We start from the raw sequence: 20640 nt of genomic DNA, 5'->3' as shown, positions 1-20640 counted from the left end.
AACATGGACAAATGGAGAAAGGTGTTCAAACAGCAGCCCCTTTTCTTCATACTTATTACAACACCACTTTCGTATCTTTCTGTCACTAGGGGCATATTGTAGAGTTGTTAGTAGAGATATCTGAGTTTGCACGGTGACTGGACTATGGTCTGAACAACTGAGGAATCGAGGTTCAATAACTTGCAGGGGTAAGAGATTTTTCTCTTCACCACGGTGCCCAGACCAGCTCTGGGGTCAACTCAGCCTCATGTGTACTGGGTATCGGGGATTTTCTCCTGGGGTTAAAGTGGCTGAGGCATGAAGCTGAACACTCGCTAATGTTCTATTTTTTCATTTCTCACAAAGGTAAAACATTAAAATGTAGGGTATTTGAGACCCTCATCATGTTGAAGAATAGTATGTCTTGGCATTGTTCACAGCCCCTAAGCACCAAGCATGTTTGCCGAAGTGGTACTGCTTCTGACTTGTATTCATGAGGTGCCCAGTTCAATTCTCAGTACTTTACATTAGGCCATGGCTGCTTCCTTCCCCATCCTTTCCACTTTATTACTTGCTGTCATCCATTCATTTAATGCTATAAAATTATAGACAGTATCATTAAGTAAACTAGAATTAAAAAATGAACAAATTAAAGATAGTGAACCCAACCTCATAGGTGCCTCCACCTCAGAAATGCACTTTCTTTGGTGTTACTGAGTTTGACTTGGTGCATTAGCCACTAAATGGCAGTAACCTGTTTTAACCATTTCAGCAACTACATATAGATGCTTCTGCTTTTGATGTTTCAGGTATCTTTCATCTCAATTGGAGTGCTAACTATGCTGTTGACTATAACAAACAGTTTTGAACTCCTAATTGTGATATCACTATTTATGGGGCTGTTTGATGGCTGCTTTATTAGCCTTCTTGGCCCAATCGCATTTGAAATCTGTGGCCAGAAAGGAGCAACTCAAGCAATCGGTTTTCTGCTTGGTTTATGCTCTATTCCTCTAACAGTGGGACCACCAATAGCAGGTAAGATTTGTTATACTAACCTGTGTGTCTCTCATGCAGGAATTATGTACATCCTGTATTTCAGCATCCTGTTGCAATTGTTCAAATTAGCTTCCATTGTTTATCTTCTGCCAAGATTGCAACACTTTCACATTCTACACTTCAACATTACATGTTTCGGCCTCAAACGGCCATCTTCAGGTTTTTATGTTACAGACATTTTTCTAAAACTGTGTTAAAAACTGCTACACTGTTTTAATTCATGTTAAAATCACATGCTGTAGTTTTCTTAAGTAAAACGAGATAAAATTCTTTAAAATTTCTGTTGCATATTATTTCACCTCACCTGGGGTGTCATTTTTGTAAATGTATCGAGGTGTTTTTCTCGGCAGCTTTCCAGTCAAATGGTAGATGGCAGTGAAAAACTGAAAGTAGACCATGAACATGAGGGGCAAGCTGCCGAGAAAAACACCTTAATACATTTATGAAAATGACGACACCCCGGTTGAGGTGAAATAATATGCAACAGGAATTTTAAAGGATTTTGTCTTGTTTTACTTAAGAAGACTACAGTGTGTGATTTTAACATGAATTAAAACAGTGTAACAGTTTTTAACACAGTTCTAGAAAAATATCTGTGACATAAAAACACCTGAAGATGTACTACTTTCTTTAACACTGACGAACATATTTAGTGTATTTATGGACTTTACATGTATCTCAATGTATACGATGATTATTTCCCTAAACAGCATTAACATCTGTGAATTGGAAGCTCATTGTGTTTTCTTGTGAAGTAGGAACTGAATTTAAAAATTATTTATATGATAATTCAGCTTTGAAGTGGTAAGAATAGTTTACTTTTACTAGTGGTATTTAACAGTGTGTTGTACTTGCACATTTTTTCCTAAAACACTGAAAAAGTTCAGTGACCACCAGCATTTAATGTTTCATTGTGGCTCAAAGATTTGAACATTAAATTGATGAAAATCTTAAATGGAGGAAATTTAAAGTTGATATCTGACTTGGGATCGTTGAAATTGAATGTAAGATAAGACAAAACTTTAAATCAAAGAACGTGAAAATGGGGTTCCACTGTATAAATTTCTTCTTGTTTTTTCTTGCAAGGTTTAGGCCCTTTAGACCTGTTCTGTGGTTACACAAACTGTCCATGTGATCTCATTCATGATAGTGCTGTAATGACATCTAAGGCCAGTTTTATAGCTTCCTAGATTACCACTTTGTAGTGGCTCTGTTTCACTTTTGTATACTTGTTTTGTGTGTAATGTCATTATGTAGTGCTGTATTTAGTAAAGGAACAGCCAGCATAGGTTTTGATGAATGTTAATAATGGCCATGGTTCAGTTAATCCCAAATTTTACATGAGGTCTTTGACTGAGAGCTAGTTTGGCCATAATTAAAAGTAATAATTTCTTTGATTTAAAAAAATGTCTTTGTTTACAGTGTTCAGTGAAACTCCACCTTAATCATAGGTACCATCATTATTAAAAGTACTAATTTACATTTTAATAATTTCAGGATTGATATACGACCATACAAAATCCTACACACTTCCATTCCTACTAGCAGGAATTCCGCCTATTGTAGGGGCCCTCATGCTCTTCCTGATACGTTGCGTTCCAGAGAAAGATAACTGTAAAAGATATCCATCACTGTGTGTAGTGGAATCACCTCTGCATGACCCAACTATTACACCACTTCAGAATGATGTCGGAAATGGTGATGAAGGTACAAAACTCTCTCCTCTTACAAATGGAGTTTGCAGCAAGTCTGCATCACCACCTCCGAGCTACAAGGAAGCTATGGCAGGTATGTTGGTCCAGATTCTCTCCAGCTCTGCCACCACCCCTCGTCACATCCCTGAATGCCGCCGTTTGCTGGCCCAGGAGCGACTTTCCTATTCTCTCAGCTGCTACCTCAATAGCAAGCAGCGATGCTACAGCTATTCTGTATTGTAGATCCTGCTCTAAGGCTGTGATATAAATGTAGTAATGTCTGTGTACTTTTAATTAGGGCTGTGCCACTAAATGATTTAACAATCACCCATTTAATAATTTGTCTGCTGACTCCTCATTATAATAGTAATTTAGTGTTATATGATACATTTATAGGTAACAGATAATGTAAATATTTTTTTTTAATTTATAATAAACATTTATCTCAGCAGTTTAGTGTAGACCTTACCGGAGGACTAAAGAAAAATATGATTAAACCTAGATTTTTTTTTCCCTTGGCACTACAGCCCCAGTGGGCCTACGCCTACCCCCATGAACTTCTCTGTTAAACCCAGATATAGCCACTATAAATTGCTGGCATCTTCAGGAATTATTTGATCCATTGATGAGCAATTCTTTGCCACATTTGGGTTGTGACCTTTGAGATCTGGAAACTAAACAATTAGACTCTATCAGCCTTTAATGAGTGTAAAAACCTTGACCTTCTCACTTCATATCCACACTCTGTTTCATTTATGTTTAGATATGCTGGAAACCATTTTCTGAGAGTTTTGTCAGTATTGTCGTTACATTGCTCTAATTACATTTGTGATTCAGAATTAATCACTTTCAAGATTTTTAGTTCCAAAAAGTTGAAAAATCATATACAATCAAATCAAATGAGTGTAATGGATATTTCTATATTGATGCAAGTTTTGTGATGCCATTTAGCTGAATTGAAAGTGACGTCTGGGAAAGCAAAATGTCATGATGCCAAAGATTTGGCCCTTTTTATGCTTCTGGTACATTCCAAGACTTGAAGATAGAATGCTTACTTTTCTATTTATGTTTTAGGAACAGTTTTGTAGGGGATAATTTCTGTGGTATCAGAAAAGCAAATTAGGATGTCTCTGACCTTTGATTTCGATATTCATGCTCTATTATTAGTCTCAGTAGGGCTTCCCCATTTGATTCTGGAACATACCAGAACCCCAGATCGCATCATCAGCTACTGTTTTCTCCAGTCATGATGAGAGATCTGCGAAAAATGTTTCCTCTTCATTTCTACTCAGATTTGAGATTTTGCACTTAGCATAGCTTGTCCTTGTGTTCAGGTCAGTAGTAAAAAAAATCAGTCCCACAGTTTCTCTTCATATTCAGTGCTGAAATCATCCAAGCAGTAAATCAGCAATAATTTCTCACAATTTCAGTCACAATTATACACTTACAGTAGTTCATACAGAACACATGTAGAGAGAGCTGTGTGCTACCTCTGTAATATCTAAGCTACATATATTGTTTCTACAAGCATATGAACATATTCCATTTATCTGACTGCTATATAGGGCAAGTGGTAGCGTAGTTGGTTGAGGCACTATGCTACAAGCCGGAAGGTCACGGGTTCAAATCCTGATGAGGTCATTGTATTTTTCTCAATTGAACTAATCCTTCTGGCTGCACTATGGCCCTGGGGTTGACTCAGCCTGTAACAGAAATGAGTACCAGGAATTAATTAAATAATTTTCCTGTGCAGTAAAGCGCGGCCGGCGCGTAAGGCTGACAACCACCTTACCACCATCTTTGAGCCGATTGTCTAGATAATGTGGGACCTTCAACATCTCACAACCCTATGGGCTTTCACGGCCTGTTACAGGGATAGCTGTACTTTATTTACTTTACTGACTGCTGTATGATCAGGCAGATACATGGGGTTCAGTATGAAAGTTTTAAGAAAGACTTTGTATTTCTGCAGAGTCCTAATAATATGTTATATAAGGTCTGTGGTAACACAAAGTTATCTGTTTGCATAATTAAGCACAATGCCTTTAAACATTGTACGGAGACTGAAGAGACAATGGCCATCCGACCTTCCGAAAAGACAAAATTAGGTTAAGCAATAAAGTCTAGCATCAGTTGTGTTTAAGATCATCGACGATGGTTGGTTCTCTACTCACGTTCCTACTTTTAACCACTTTACTTATTGCTCCTTGCTGTAGTGAGTAGATTGTAAATTCGCAGAGAAATAAAAAAAATACCTTTAAGATTATGGATGAATGGAGCTATAGCTCCACATATACTTACCCATGGCACTACGTAGAGGTAAGTGGTTTGCTTCATGCTTCATCCAGTTTACCTCATTGGAAAGAGCCTCCAGTTTCAATTGGATAGGAGTCTGGAAAGTTCCCAGAGCTGGTCTGGGTGCTGCAGAGAAGAAAAAACTCTCACCTCTGCTTGGCAAGAAACCTTGATACCTGTCATCCAGCCAGTATGGCAGTTGCTATACTGGCTGAGATATCCCAGCTCCCTGTAGCATCTATGAGTTAACACAATTAAATACTCCCATTGCTGACATTTCAGTCAAGACATGGCACTGCCATAAAGTTGTCTGGAATTAGTGGAACTTAATGAAGTTATGTAATAATACAGTAATAGAGTGAAAATTATGTGAATTTTGATTTTCTGGCCTCAAAGTTTATGTGGTTCCTTTATATATATATATACATGTGACTTTTAAGCATGTTGGTGTAGGGTATCTGTTGCTTCCAGCCAGAGAGGTATGTACCATACTTACTTGAATATAATGCATACTTTCCTCCTCCAGATACTTCATGAAAACTTCACTGCCCACTGTATTAAGGAATGACATTTTCTGTTTTAACTTGCACCAAATTGCTAACAGAATCCAACATTCATATTCTTCTTTATTATGACAATATATATTAATAATCTGAAAATGGAGGCAGTGTGTCTGAAAAGTTTGTAACCACCTATGGACTACACGGTATTATAACCCAAAAGACCACAGTATGAATACTTACTGCCATGAAAACCTCAGATCACCTTAAGGGCTAATGTGTGCAGATACAATCGCTTTTTAAGTGGGTATTTTTAGGGGATAAAAGTACACATGTATTATATTCAGACAAATACATTGATTTGGTTTGGCTTTATATTTCAAGAACTGGTTTCAGTGCATGGAGTACTGCATATTTGTTTCCTTAAAAGTATTTTGTGGTACGATAACCTCTTTTGAAAGACTGTCCTACCACTCCTTGCCTTCTATGTTGTATTATAAATAACACAGTAGGTGCACTTTTCTACTTACTTACTTACTTACTTACTTACTTACTTACTTACTTTTCACTTCACTCCCGAATCCTGTTCTTGATTTTGTACCGTTCTTTCTTTTGTAGGCCTGTTAACAGCTTAAAAAAATGTTGTATTAAGTTATGTGTTATTAATGTTACAACACTATGCATGCAAGTTGATGTATGAATATTCATTGTCTTGAAGGCAAGGTATAAGAAGTAACTTCTCAGATTAGAGAATCTAATATAATGAATGTCTGTGAATACCATGCAAGTGTTTAGTAAATGTTGAATGCTGGAATTTTATACAATGAAATGTGATATCAACTACCAAAGCTCAGTTTAAACAAATGTTTATGTGCTTCATATTTGTAATTTAAATATTATTGATTTACAACTAAATTTTATATCATTGTTATATCATGTTATGTTTTTACCTGTGCCAAAAATAGATGTAATTTTTATCATAATTATTATGTAGTCATATTTGTGATTATAGTATGCTGTGAGATTTCCATGGTGCTTTTACTGGGTTTTCTTTTAAACTCAGTTTCATTATTTGGCTGTTTTGGGAGGAGGGGGGTGGGGGAGGGTTCGGACCGTTAGTTCAATCCATATATGATTAAAATTCATTGAATTTTCCACTATAAACTAATCCATGGTTCACAGTACTGAACTGTTTTGTAGTTAAGAAGGAATCACTTATTTCAGAAAGGTTTCAGAAGTTATTGAAATAGTGAAGTTAATACATTTCAAACAATGGGAAAACATTGCCAATTTAATTATTTATGAAGGAATCATCTTACATAATGCCCACATACTTCTTGGTATATAAAAATTTAGTAATTCAAAAAGTGTGATGCATTTAGCAGTACTATTTATGAAACAATGTAAGTGAAAAGAGTTTCTCTCATATAAGAGACAATGTGTGCACCATTAGCAGGAACAGAATGTTGAAATGATGCTTCATTTCTTGCCAGAAGAAAACACCACAGATCCAAAGAAGCTAAGCATATGATGTTGGGTGAGAGTGGTAGCCACTGTGTTAGTCCACCACAACCAGTCCAACAATTTTAACCAATATGATTTTAGATTTTGTTTCTTAATGTGTTTCTCTCCTTTTTTTTTTTTTTAATGTAAATACATTCTGCCCTGGTATCAAATTGTAAGGTCCTTTCTTTAAAAAAAATGAAAATAGAGGGCGTCCAAAGGTCATACTTTGCCCAGGACCCACCATTACCTTAAGGTGGTCATGGCTCTGAGTGCAGGCCACCATCTTCACGTTTCCCTTTCATTTGCTGACCATCATGCCCTTTTGTACATAGCATATACACAATATACTAATGATAAATAAGAAGAGACAGAGAGAGAGAATGAAGGAACCTTGGAAAGAGGGCAAATTATAGAGGGTACTGCATTAATTCAAGTGCACATTCACCATTGTATCTGCCATTAATATGTAGGTAGTTCCTAGGATTTGACAACTGTGCTATGAATAACATGAAACTTTTCAATTTGAGAAATTGAAATTGTCTTGTAACTAGCAGTTATCAGATTATGGTTTTCTGGGTTGTTAAAACATGTAATGTTGTAGGTGGATACAAATGTTCCAGAAGAACATGCTGCCTCCCTCTTCGAGGTTGCTTTGAGGGTGAAAGTAGCATGTTCCTCCGAAATTCTGCATGGTATCACAACCCAGAAGACCTTAGTCAGATCACTCACTACCATGAAGATCTCAAAATAACAGTGCAATCAGGAATAAAGCTATGGTGTTACATATTTATAAGATAGAATATGAATTGTAATATAGTGAGGTAGGTTTGAGCAGTTACAAGCATCAGTAGGTCAGACACAGTATTTGGAGGCATTCTTTGTGTATGAGGTTATATCCTGAAGAATACTCTACTTCAGATAAATAAAACATGAGAAAAATTAAATTTGTAAATGAACATTAGCAATGCTCTAACCAGTCAGTGGAGATCTGTTAATTAAGTATCTCAATGAATAAGTTGAGGAGAATGTAAAACGATCTGTATTTGAATAAAATATAATTTTTTGTTGGACACAAATGTTTATTTTATACGTCAGTGATTCTAACATAATGTATATTGAGATAATTTTGTTACATTGCTAGTCTTAATACACAGCTCGGAAGCTTCAAAGTACCAGCTGTAGCAGTGCAGTCAAGTTAAGTTTTATGGTCCTCCTGTGACAAAGAAAGTACATAGAACACATGAAGAATACAGAATTAGAGATCAAAGAAATGTGATTACATACTTGAGACTGTTACCAAAATGCATATTGGTATCAATAAATTTAAAACTTTTTTCTTTAAGTTACATCTCTGGTAAACTATTTATGATGATTGAAATCCAAAAATCCATCTTCTCTTACAGTCAGCAGTATAACATTCAAGAGCTGATAACGAAAAACAGGAAATGAAACTACACAAATGGGTTCTGTTACTATAAACTTTTCTCTAGCACGTGCTTATTTACCTCTTAAAGACTGAAGCTTATGTAAATAATATTTTAAATTTTTTCCTACCTTGAAGAAAACAACTTCATATGTATTACATATTTCAGAACATTTGGAAAGAAACTGGATAAATAGAGATGACATTGCAAAACAGGAATCCATGAGCACACTGCTAGGAGATTTTATTACCAGAACCGCATATTTCACCCACACCCCACTTCTGTGGTAAACAATACTTCTTGGCATAGTAGTTCATGTGTCAGCTGATACTACATGACAGTTAATGAAAGAATTGACATGGTTTGTGACAATAATGATTAGCAGCCTGCTCCCCCAACATACTTATACTGCGTAGCCTATAGATGGTGGCATCTGGTGGGAAAGAGGAAGAATGCTGTTAGGCAGGTGGATGTGGAAAATCTATGTCAGATTCTTCTGTGAATTCAAGTGTGTTATTGCATATGTGAAGAACTACTGAGCATTGTCACTGGCATAGAGTGGATATGATCAAATTTACATCAGAGCAAGGAGTGAATTGTAGATGTCATACTTACAGTAACTCTTCAGAATATGGCTAATGAAAGTTCTGGGATGGGGAGGTTACACTTAGTATTGAGTTCTTTAAGGATATTTCATCAGTGTAAGGAAATAAAAACTAAAAATATTAAACATCACATTGTGAATCAGTGTTTCTTCACATATATCATGTACTGTTATTAAATATATAAAAGTGTGTTGTAGGAATAATTAATTAATCTTGATGAATTTACTAATTCACAGAAATAAATTGAATCTTTGTTATTAGACAGTTTTTAGTACAATGCAGATTGTCAGTTTTGGTATATTTGTTTAATGAATCTGGTAATATATACATACAAAATATATTTTTTAATTTAAAACTTCTCAGTGTGCACACTCGTCTGCCCCTCACATGTGTATTTGCACTGAAGTTTCTTCTTTTTTGCATTTTATATTTGCATGGAATTTAATATTGACAGGCTGTCGTAATTACTGCAATGCTTCTTTAACATGAGAAGAATGAGAATGGTATTACAGTTCAAAATATATCACGGGCTCACTTATGAAAGCAGTAAGAATAATATAGTATTCATAAACTGTGACATCTTGTCAACTTCTGTTTAGTTTCTGCTTTCCTATCATACAACTAATAGAGATCAGTGAAAGATATGTCATTTACATCATATTTATGCAACTGGTATCTGCATCTCTTAAAGCAATTATTGTGTTTCTGGACATTACCCATCAATCCTGTTTTTATTTAAAAAACATTTCAGAGACTGGATTCTGTCTCCATCTTCAAGTGAAACCTACTCAGTTGGGCCCAATTGATAGAGCTAGTCCCTATCTCTGGAAAGGCCCACATAGAAATTTGGTAAAAAAGAAAATGAAGTTCTAAAAGTTGCTGAAAGATCTAATGCTATTTTCCAATATCTTTTGTCTTCAAGGTGGACATTTCCCAGGAAGTTTGCTTATAAAATTTTTATATTTGTCATCCCTAATCAATCATAGCCACCTGTATTTCACTATCCTAAAACAATAGTTGACCTGCATAAATTAGGAAGTTTCTTTTTATGTAAGAGTTCTTGCAGTTTACAGTGGTACATTGTAATGACATTTTTTTTTTTTGTAAACCCATAATAATTAAACATACTCGTATGTTACTAGAAGCAAGTGAATGACAATATGGATTAAGAATAAATTTTCTATTTTTACTAAAAGTGATTGGTTTGTTTTTTGACAAATAACTCACTTGCATCCAGTTTCTCACAGCCAAGTACTGGTACAGTTTTGTTTAGAAAAGAAATTTGTATATGCAGTTTGCAGTAATTGAATATTCTATGTGTATAAGCTCTTACCAAGAACCCAAGCATGGTGAATAACAAATTATTAATTTAATTGATAAGTGTAGGCCATTACCAGTTGCAAAATATGCCTAACAGTTATTACATATACTTAAGTCATGATTGTATTATATGGAAGAACAGTTTGGCCTTAAATAGCTCTCATGAATAAATGTGTATTCAAGATGCATTTTCCAAGTGAAGTGTATTTTTTTTATTGCTAGTGGGGTGGGACTAAGTCCCTTGTACTGCAGCCACTTCTGGCCTATTGTACCAGCCCCAGATGATAGGTGAGGGTGATTGTGGAGCAATTGGTGGAATGAAGATTGGCAGGGGAAACCGAAGTACTCGGAGAAAACCTGCCCCAGTGCCACTTTGTCCACCACAAATCCCACTTGACTAGACCCGGGATCGAACCCAGGCCGCCACATTGGGAAGCCAGCGACTAACCGCTTGAGCTATGGCACAGCCCAAGTGAAGTGTAACTTTTATTATGATGTGAAAATCATGGTTAAAGTTGAAACTTCGAAGTAGACTCGAAAAGATTCTGAGTGTTGAAACTTCAGATGAACAAGTCTCAGGACTGATACGTTTCTGTTTTCTGAAGTAAGTAAAAAAAGAGAAGAAAATGTCTGCAGAAGTTATTCAATGAATAATAACAGGTAAGATTTAAGGTCATTTATAATTTACTTACCTCTTCAGTTTCTATAAATGGAAATCTCTATGTACTGGATTTAAAAAGGGAAATACAATATAATTACAATATATAAACTGATTCAATCTTAAGAATTATTCCTGTTATAATAAGTTCTTTTGATCTGATGGTACCAGTATAGCCAAAAGGCATAATTAATGAAAGTGATTTTTAAAAGTGGCTTGAGTTTGCATATGGATCTGTGGCAGTACTCAGGTGTGGCAAGGTGGGGACCATTACTTTTTAATAGAGCACTGTTCTTTTAAAAAAATGTTTATATGTCACTAAGAATGACGGAATAACAGAATATGAAATTTGGACAGTTTTAGGCATAGTTTTAATTTTGTATTTTCATTATGTTTTGCCAAAACACAACATTTTTACCTCTGACACCTTTTGTAGAAAAATACCCAATGCTGTTAAAACTTTTGATATGTATACTGGCGTGCCACCAAAAAGCCGGGCGATAAGACGTCTATTGATAGGCAACGGCTGCGATAAGAATGTATACTTCAGTGGAAACGAAATGCAAGCAGACCATTGCATAGGAATCGCCTAAACAACAACAAATGTGTTTCCCCGGAAATGAAAGTATATCTATGGAAATGAATACTACCAGCAGATAAAACCGAACCCTTAAACACGATGTTCCCTGGTCTGTCCGAGTGCATGCTGCAAGAGTCATTGTAGCTCCAACGAGTTTAAGTTTTGTATTTGACCTTAGAAGAGTAGAGTTGCTATTCGGCAAGACTAGAAGACACTTCATCCAGAATAAGGGGGAGAAAGTGTCATGACATTAAGGAGAAATATTCATTCAAATCCGGGAACCCACAAAATTTCTTGTCGTGTTGCCTAGCAAACACATGACAACTGGTGTTGTAAGTGGGATAGGCATGGATTCAGGAACAAGTTAGTGGACCATAATTACAAGGCCACAATGTATCTATGTACATGACTTCTGATAATGTCAGTACACTGATTCCTCTACAGCTCCTTCCAGTTCACTAACCATAATAATTCCCACACCTATCATGTAAAGAGTTAAAAGATATGAATAACATTTTCATACAGCACAAAAGTAATGCTACAATTTTAAATTAAAAGATTTCTGCCTTCTGGTATATGATCTTTTGGCTGGTAGAAAGTTACCATTGTTTTGGAGGAGTACCCTGCAGATGGAGGCAGCAAGCTCCTTTGAAACAGTAGTATCTTACTGCCAAACTGCATGGCATCGCATAAGAGGAGACGGTAATCTCTCATATTCACTGCTGTGAGAACTTAAAATCTCACAGTTTTAGGTGAGTCAGGTTGTGACTTGCCTGGCGAGTAGTCCCCCTTCTCCACCAGATTTGGAAGTCTGTTGCTGCATTAATGTGGAAGTAATCTTAAACTTTAGTAGCTTAATTAAGAAATCTATATATTATTCTGTCAGTTATAAATATGTATAAATTAAATTAAATATTTTATGTTCTTTTCTTCAATAGATGAAGGAACTGTAGGTGATGAATCAAGCTCTGACAACCGTCAAAAATCTGATGAACAACAAGAAGTGGGAGAAGAAGAGATACAAGAAGAGTCAGAGTCCCTCTTGGATGCCATTAACAAAATAACATTAATTAAATCTTGTTAACAGTGTCTACAGAGTAATTATTTATATGCACACTTACCTGATAGTTGCACAACAATTATGGAATATGAAGGCATCTATGTGAATGATTTAATGCTCTTGAAGACTGCAGCTTCAGTAGCCTTGCCTGGCTGAATTAAGTAAAATTTTGTGCCTACCCAGATGCTTTGCCTGTTGGGAATTGGATATTAAACCCAACTAGTTTGGCAGTAGTTGCAGGGAATAGTAAAACTCTTAATATTTAAAATACCAGTGTGTGGTATCTTTGAAATATGTAACAGGGTCACTAGAAGGAGATGCCTTTTATGTGAGGAGGTTACAAACAATACAAGAGCATTCTAAATTAGGTTGCACTTTAGAACAATCATATCTTCAAAACAATGGGACACTAATATGAAACAATGTCCCATCTTAACCATGGCTACAGCTGCAAAAATCCTTCCTTGAAGTTCATCAGGAGTTGTGGTAGGGGGGGCCACTACACTTGGTTCTTGATATGGCCTGACAGGAAAATATCTGGCACAGTCAGATGAAGTGACCAAAGGCACCAGTCTGTGAGCCTTGCTTGATCAATCTATGCACTGGGGAAGACTGTGTGAAGGTAGGCCCTTACCTCCATATGAAAATGTGATGGAACATTGCCTAGCTGATAGATGGCACTTGCCTCAAACAAATTAGCATCTTACTGTGGCTGAGGCACAAGAAATTCCATTTTACTTCAGAACTGTTGTCATTGCTCTATGTGACCAAGAGGAGAGCTGACCTCGTGAATGAAAGCTTCCCTTTTCTACCAGTACAGTCCACTTTCTTTCTTGTGTATAACTACTGATTTCAGAGATCTGCTTATTCGAAAGCACAGTATAGTATAGAAAGATCTTGTATAACACTAAAAATATCTTAATACACATCCCACTCTGAATTTAAAATATGACCATGTCAGAATGGTTATTCCAAGCAGTGTCTATGAAAATGTACCTGACACACTATATTTTTATTGCCTTTGAGCATGTGTACATAAATATCAAATGTTAGATTGCCATATTGTCCTGGATATTGTCTTGAAGGGGATAGATAGGATGTTCTTTAAGGAGACAAACTTATTTTAATGACATTAAATGTAATACATTTTAAAATAATGTATAGCTTTTAGATGTAATTTTCTGGGTATGCCTAATACATACCCAAATATAAAGGTAAATAAACAGTGGAAGTGCAAATTTATTGTGAGTTTTTACAAAATAAGCACAAATCAGTTAGGCATATCGTTTCAATAAATGTGGTCCACTGATCTTCCAAAATGGCTTCATTATGTCAGAATAAAATTGTTACACTTTCCAGATGTGCTTATTAATGTATTTCATAACCTCAATACACATTAAAATCAAGGAACACCCAGAATATGCATTATCAGCAACACTCATTCACCCTCCAGTGAATATTTACACCAATCTGTAAACTTTCCTCTGGCTCATACAGTTATTGTCATACTGAAATATTATTGCATAAGTGTATTAGTTTTCACACCTGACTGCAAAGATTTGATTACACAGTGTTGGCCTTTGGTGCAATGTGGTATTGGAGCAGACATTTTAAGGGTGTTGCCATATTAACAGTGCTCAGAAAATAGTGTGATACAAGTTGGTTCAAAGGGGAAAGTTTAAGCTTCATATACATGTATGCATTTAATATGTTATCATGTAGAGGATAGGCTTGTATAAAAGATACTTCTTGTACAGTGGTCTCTTACATGATAAGGGCAGTTATGTTTTTTATACTCAAAACATTTCTGTGTTGAAAAATGATGTGAATATTTCAGTGGTGTCTGTGGTAGTGATTTCAGAACTTCTACATATGATTCAATGCTTTTTAAAATTAAGCTTTTGTACATAAGAATACTTTAAACAGTGAGCAATACTTGAACTTATTTTTACTATAGTATGTTATATGTGGGTAAGATTTTTGCTTAGAATTGTTAAAGCTGTACCTAATTTTATTGTAAGTATAAAATTTAGTCTGAGTCTGAAATGAACTTTTTGATGCAGTACTTATCAAATTTCTTGCACATGGTCCTCTGCTTAGCAAATATATAAATATGTTACTGCATAAAATTCCATCATTGTTGTAAATAATACCTCTACAAATACTCTGAATATCAAAACTGCTTACATCACAAGTTGTTGTAATGACTATTAATATGCATATACATATAATTGTGTTAAGAATTATTGCAGTATGAAATGAGATTACTCTGTTGTGTCCTATATTAATGAATGACTGTAAAGTGGCAATAACTATTTGAAACTTGATTTCTCTAGGCCTGTATACAAGTAGCTCAATGTTGATTTAAGAGTAGGGTAAATATTTTTATTTTTATGCAGTCTTTGCAAAAAGTGCATAATGTATGCATAATGGGGAGATAGTGCCTGTGCTCCAGTACTACTTTATGAATGTAGGTATATATCAGTTGAACATAGCCTCTAGTTTACATGAAACTGAAATCAAACTTTGTTCATTTGCTAAGAAAAATTTGATTGTCTCACAAAAAGACCAGAATATATCATGAAGTACCATGCTATACCTCATTAAAGTTTACAACTTTTATATGAAACACGTTTTAGTGCAATGAATATGTAATGAAATACAAAGAAAAAATATAAAATATGACTGTGGAATGTGATATCTATAGTGAGAATTGTTTTGCAGTATATCTGTATACAAAAAATGAACATCAATTCAAATGAAATATGCCTGGGGGGGTATACTTTCAACTATTTGATGTTACTTGCAATTCCTGCATTTGCCTGAAGGAATTAAGAAAACAAATTGCTGAGAATAATTTATCTTTACAGAAACACATGGAATGCTGTAAATGTACTTAAAAGATGAAGAACATAAGTTCTTTTTCTTCTTCAGCTACTGGATATAGGAAATATACCCATTAATTTTCAAAAGATATGAATTATGAGACATCGTCATTTTCATACTTGGGACATCCTCCATTTTTACAAAGGCATTTACATTGCATGAAAAATGATGACTGAGGTCTTGTTATACATGCTTAAATTTTTGATCTATATTTGTACTTTCATAGTTTGGAACGCAGAAATTATAGATTATCAGTGTGAACAATTTGAGAATAACTGCTATATAGGCTTGGTGCTGGAATAAACAATTCATTTCCTAATGGAGATGTCAGACAATAAGAAAAATGGCCAAGCAGTTCGGCTCAAGCAGTAACACTACTGGTTTGTGTTCAGGAGATGCCCAGATCATATCATCCCTATGGAATGTACTGTTATGACTGATGTTTCTTATGGTTTTACTCAGTCCCTCCAGACAAATTCCAACGTAGTACCTCAAATGGGACAGGTCCTGTATTTTCTTTTACATCCTTTCCAATTCATAATTTGCTAATCATTCTCCCATGTGTTGCTGTATAGTCTGAGCTACTGACAGCATTGTTAAATAAGTAAATAAATAAAGATTAAGGCTGGTAACAGTTTCTGAGATCTCTATATTATTTATACAAGTTCTCTGTCTCTGAGAGGAGTGTGCTTGCACGTGAAACCCTTGTAATTGATTATGTTGCACATGTGGTCACAGGAAGTTTGATCTGAACTTACACAGCGCTCAAAGATCCATTTTGCATTTTATTATTTCTTTAGATTTACACAAACAATAACATAGAAACCTATTCTTTCTGTGATAGTACAATAGAAGGGAAGAAGTGAAGAAATGAGTTTGGTTATAAGGCATGTATCACTTTGGTTTAGGTTAGGCTAACTTTGGTGTTATTAGAGTTCAGTGAATAGAAAGTGCCCTTCTTCCTTCTTTTTCTCTTTAATATCTCAATTCTCAGCACAGTTAATTTGTTTGTGACCCAAACACAAACCTTCAGCTTTCCAAGATGAGTATTATCAACTTATATAAAAGTAGGAATGTTTTTTTTTTTTAAGGGAGAATCTTAGGAAGGGGTAATGTTGCATTTCTAGTCATGACCCAGGGAATGGTGCACTTTCATGTTTTAATGATTTAAATATAATCAAATCCCCAACAAATCAATTAATGCATCACAATCACTATGTTCATCATAGGACTCTAAAATGGTAACTATTTCACAAACATTTTTAGTAGTTTCTGCCTGATAATCATTGCAGTAGATACTCATGGCTAACTTTGTTTTACTGCATAAATGGAAAATCCATGTTGTCTACAGTCACTCATTTGCTCTGTAGCATGATGTTTATCATGTTATAATTATATGGTCATTGTGTATCTTGATCACAGTGATTCTGGAAGAGGATCAAATATTTATCTCTCTGTTTAACATACAGAAAGTTGATTCTAAAGGCTTCTGATGATGGTGGGTGACACACAGAATTATTGGGTTTTTGGACTTTTTCCATCATCTGAAATTCTAGGTAACAGAGGACACAAGATTGAGATTAGCTTTTTCTAAGGGGCTGAAATGAGTAGGTGTCTTCCTGTCTCACCTGAAGATGGAAATAGATCCAATTTCTGAAACGTCATGTCCTGTATTACCTAGAATTCTGGATGATGGGAAAAGTCCAAAAACCCAGTAATACAGAAAGTTGTTTTATACAGTTTTCACCCTACAGACAAGTATGTAATTAGCTCAGAAGGAAATATTTTAATTTTTACTAGAACCATTTCGATAACAGAGAGAGGAGTATACATGATGAATGCAAACTTTATAAAATTCAGGGCCTGTACAGAATGTACCATGCAATGCAACCTAGCATGAATGTGTTAATTTTTGATGTTAATATTTCAATCAAAAAGTTTTTGTTTTACTGAAAGTTGGTATGTGACTTCTTTTCATGAAAATTAACATGTGTGATTGTATTATTATTTGTATATAAGAAACTGGTGCATAGTCATGATAGTGACTTCTGCGGAAGAATATTCACCATAGTTTATACTAAATTCAATTTTGAAAGAAGTTTATTTTAGATTACTATAAAATGGATGGGTAAAATGGTGGAGACTCCAAGAATTTGTATTTATGTGATGTAACAAGAGCTTAATTTGTAAGGTAAGTGATATTAGAGCCTTATTGTAACATAACGAAAATCTCCACACGTGCATACAGGACTGGTGCAAACTGGAATGCCCCCTCCCCAAAGTTAGAAACTGATTGTTTATTTTCAGCTTTGTCACAATAACAAGAAATATCCAGACAGTGGGAAATAAACTACCATTGAAGTTGAATTCTTAAAATTGTTTTAATTTCAATTTTTGTATAACGTGTTTAGATTCTTCCAATTAATGACAATGATATGAAGAAAATATTGGCAGAAACTGCCATTTAGCCATAGCAAAAATTAAAGAGGAATTTGTAAAATATGCCACTCCAGATGTACTCTTATTTTCATATGTGCTGTAGTGCCAGTCCTCTGTGCATGACAGAGTGGATAAGAATGTAAATGTAGGAAGACTGATTGATTGATTGATTGATTGATTGATTTAACTGACTGGTGCAGGTTTAGAAATGTTCTACTCTTTGAGGTTCAGTGGAATCAGTATGGTTTAAATATGCGAAATACTTTATGCAAGAATTGGGGAAGGGATGTTATGTTGAGTTTTGTCATGATCTAGATACTGAATGTAGTAACTCTGTTGAAGTGATGAGTTGTACATGCAGTGGTATCCCCATTTAATGTTCCTCAGTTTAACTTTCAGTTTCATTGCTTCTGGGTCAGTTTTAAATTTCTGCCATTTAAGATTTTTCTCAATTTAGTGTACAGTTCCAGTGCTCCCCAGAGAAATGTTAAATGGAGGTTTCACTGTAATTGTTTTATACTTAAAAATAAGAGATAAGGGATAAGGATGAGAGAGAACTGTCTTGTAGTCACTGAAATATGCTGTTCTTTTGTACTAATATGAAAATTAAGAAATATAACCTAAGCATAAATGTAACCTAACATATCATAAGCAGAAGTTGAACTGTTCTATTTTATTTGGATATAATACTGGGAAGCATGAAGCTAATCTAAATATTATTTAAAAATTCAGTCTTTCAGAAAGCACACTGTGTTTTGAATACAAATTTGAACAGATTGATGCTGTTTATTCTAATAATCATTTGAAAACTCATAATATACTCTATGAGCAAAATGTGTTGTTTTCATTGTTACAGTGGATGGTACATATAGTTACCACTGTTCTGTAAAATATTAAGTCATAGTTTATATATGTTTTCTGTACAGAGAAGGACTAAACCTCCAGGATCCATTCCAGGACTCAAAGTTGCTTATCATCTCAGTCCTGGTGTTCCAACATCTCTCCTCCTGTTAGGTGTTTAATAACATGGGAAATTAAGGAATTGTTAACTTTTATGTGGAATGTTTCAGTGTATTGAACTTTAAAATTATGTTAGTGTGGAACATATTGGAAATCACATAGTTCAGTTTTTGTGAAGTGTTTATTAAATTAACAATAAGAATTCTGTTTTGTGGGATAAGATACCCTGTAGTCTGTTGATAGTAAACCAATGTTGTGGAGAAATATGTTGCTTAAAATTGATCATTTAGAATTAACTTGAGAAAGTGTGAACTGGACTGAAGTATCTTAGGTAAGGTTTTGAAGGTAGGCTTTGTGCGCTTGGTAATGAATTGTTGGGTGATTCCATAAAATCAAGGAATTTCTTGACCAGTTAAGCAACTATGAAGAAAGACTCTATAATTAGGAGTTTTTTTACATAAACTGGATATACTTGGCATCAGTAATTATAAGAGTCAAAATAAAAATATTCTGGAAGTGTTTTCCCTTTGTGTGGAGTTCCAAATCCAGGTCTCAGTGCTTCACTGTTACTGTTTGTACATAAGGTTATTGTAAGTTCCCACAGCAGAGTAGAGTTTGTGTTTGCAGAATATAAGTTGCTTAGTCTGATATACTGATGATGGATATTATGAAGAAACAACACATGTTTGCTGTTGAGAGTAAGAGTTACTTAAATATGCATATTTTACAAAATTGTTCTAAATTAATGTGTTGATTATTTTATCTTATTCTTGTTCATGCAGTCATTTACTTCATATATTAAAATATTTCCATTAACTTTTATATTTGTAATGAATGCAGTATAAGACAAATGACTGACTTAATAATCAGGGCACAGAATTAACCTGCCTCTTCAGAGGTGGGTAGAAATGTTGATGGTAAAAACCAGAATGTACAGAATAACAAGTAGATAAATTAATTAATCCAGTCCCAGTCTATGCCCTTTTATCTATTAATATTCAGTACTCTATAGTCATATTTTATTATAAAACTTTAAATCTAAATATAATGTAATAGTTTACAATATCTCTGGAATTTCTGTTAACATAAATGTTATATCAAGACTGAAAACACTACATGAGTTATACAGAGACACTGTAAATGTTTCATTTAATTCTGAGCCCTGCTAGCAAATGTATGTGAGTGAATATTGTTGTTTTGTCAAGTGTAAGTTTTGTTGGATTTATATGTACATACTACAAAATATGATATTCTTTACAAAGTGAAAGAAAGGTTACTTGATGTTGAAATCATATCTGTCCATCCATCATTGATGCTATATCAGTGCCTAAATTGTTGGACAGATATTTTAAAAATATGAAAGTTGAGATTTTAATGAAATGTTGTCAAGACATTCTGATTTTCAATTGTATAGATCCACAACAAAGCCCACTTTACATAAGGTCATAAATGAACTCTTCGTACATATCATAAACCATTAATAACATTTTGGTTGCTGTTGGATATGATAAATGTATGCATAACCTGAGTTTGTCATTCTAATATTTAACCATATTGACTGATTACAACACCTGCTTTACATAAGATCATAAATGAACTTCTTCATGCATACGAGGGGGGACCCAAAAATAATCGGAAACGACCTGTTGCACACGCATGCTTTGTAGTTACGAGTTGT

At 34.7% G+C, this 20640-nt stretch overlaps 1 protein-coding gene across 2 annotated transcripts in view; it reads left to right on the top strand.

The window, feature by feature from the left end:
- LOC111875382 (monocarboxylate transporter 10) overlaps positions 1-16202 on the top strand; it is an 86270-nt gene extending 70068 nt beyond the window's left edge. For both annotated transcript variants that reach the window (XM_023871597.1, XM_033755795.1), the window contains 3 exons: positions 789-1014; positions 2533-2823; positions 12556-16202. In XM_023871597.1, coding sequence (XP_023727365.1) covers positions 789-1014; positions 2533-2823; positions 12556-12701 — 663 coding nt within the window. In that variant the 3' untranslated portion in view covers positions 12702-16202. The remainder of the gene's footprint in view (positions 1-788; positions 1015-2532; positions 2824-12555) is intronic.
- Positions 16203-20640: the final 4438 nt, after the last annotated feature.

The sequence above is a fragment of the Cryptotermes secundus genome, unplaced genomic scaffold (assembly GCF_002891405.2).
Source record: "Cryptotermes secundus unplaced genomic scaffold, Csec_1.0 scaffold4899, whole genome shotgun sequence".
NCBI lineage: Eukaryota > Metazoa > Arthropoda > Insecta > Blattodea > Kalotermitidae > Cryptotermes > Cryptotermes secundus.
The sequence above is the reverse complement of the archived record's forward strand: the minus strand, read 5'-3'. Positions and strand labels throughout refer to the sequence as shown.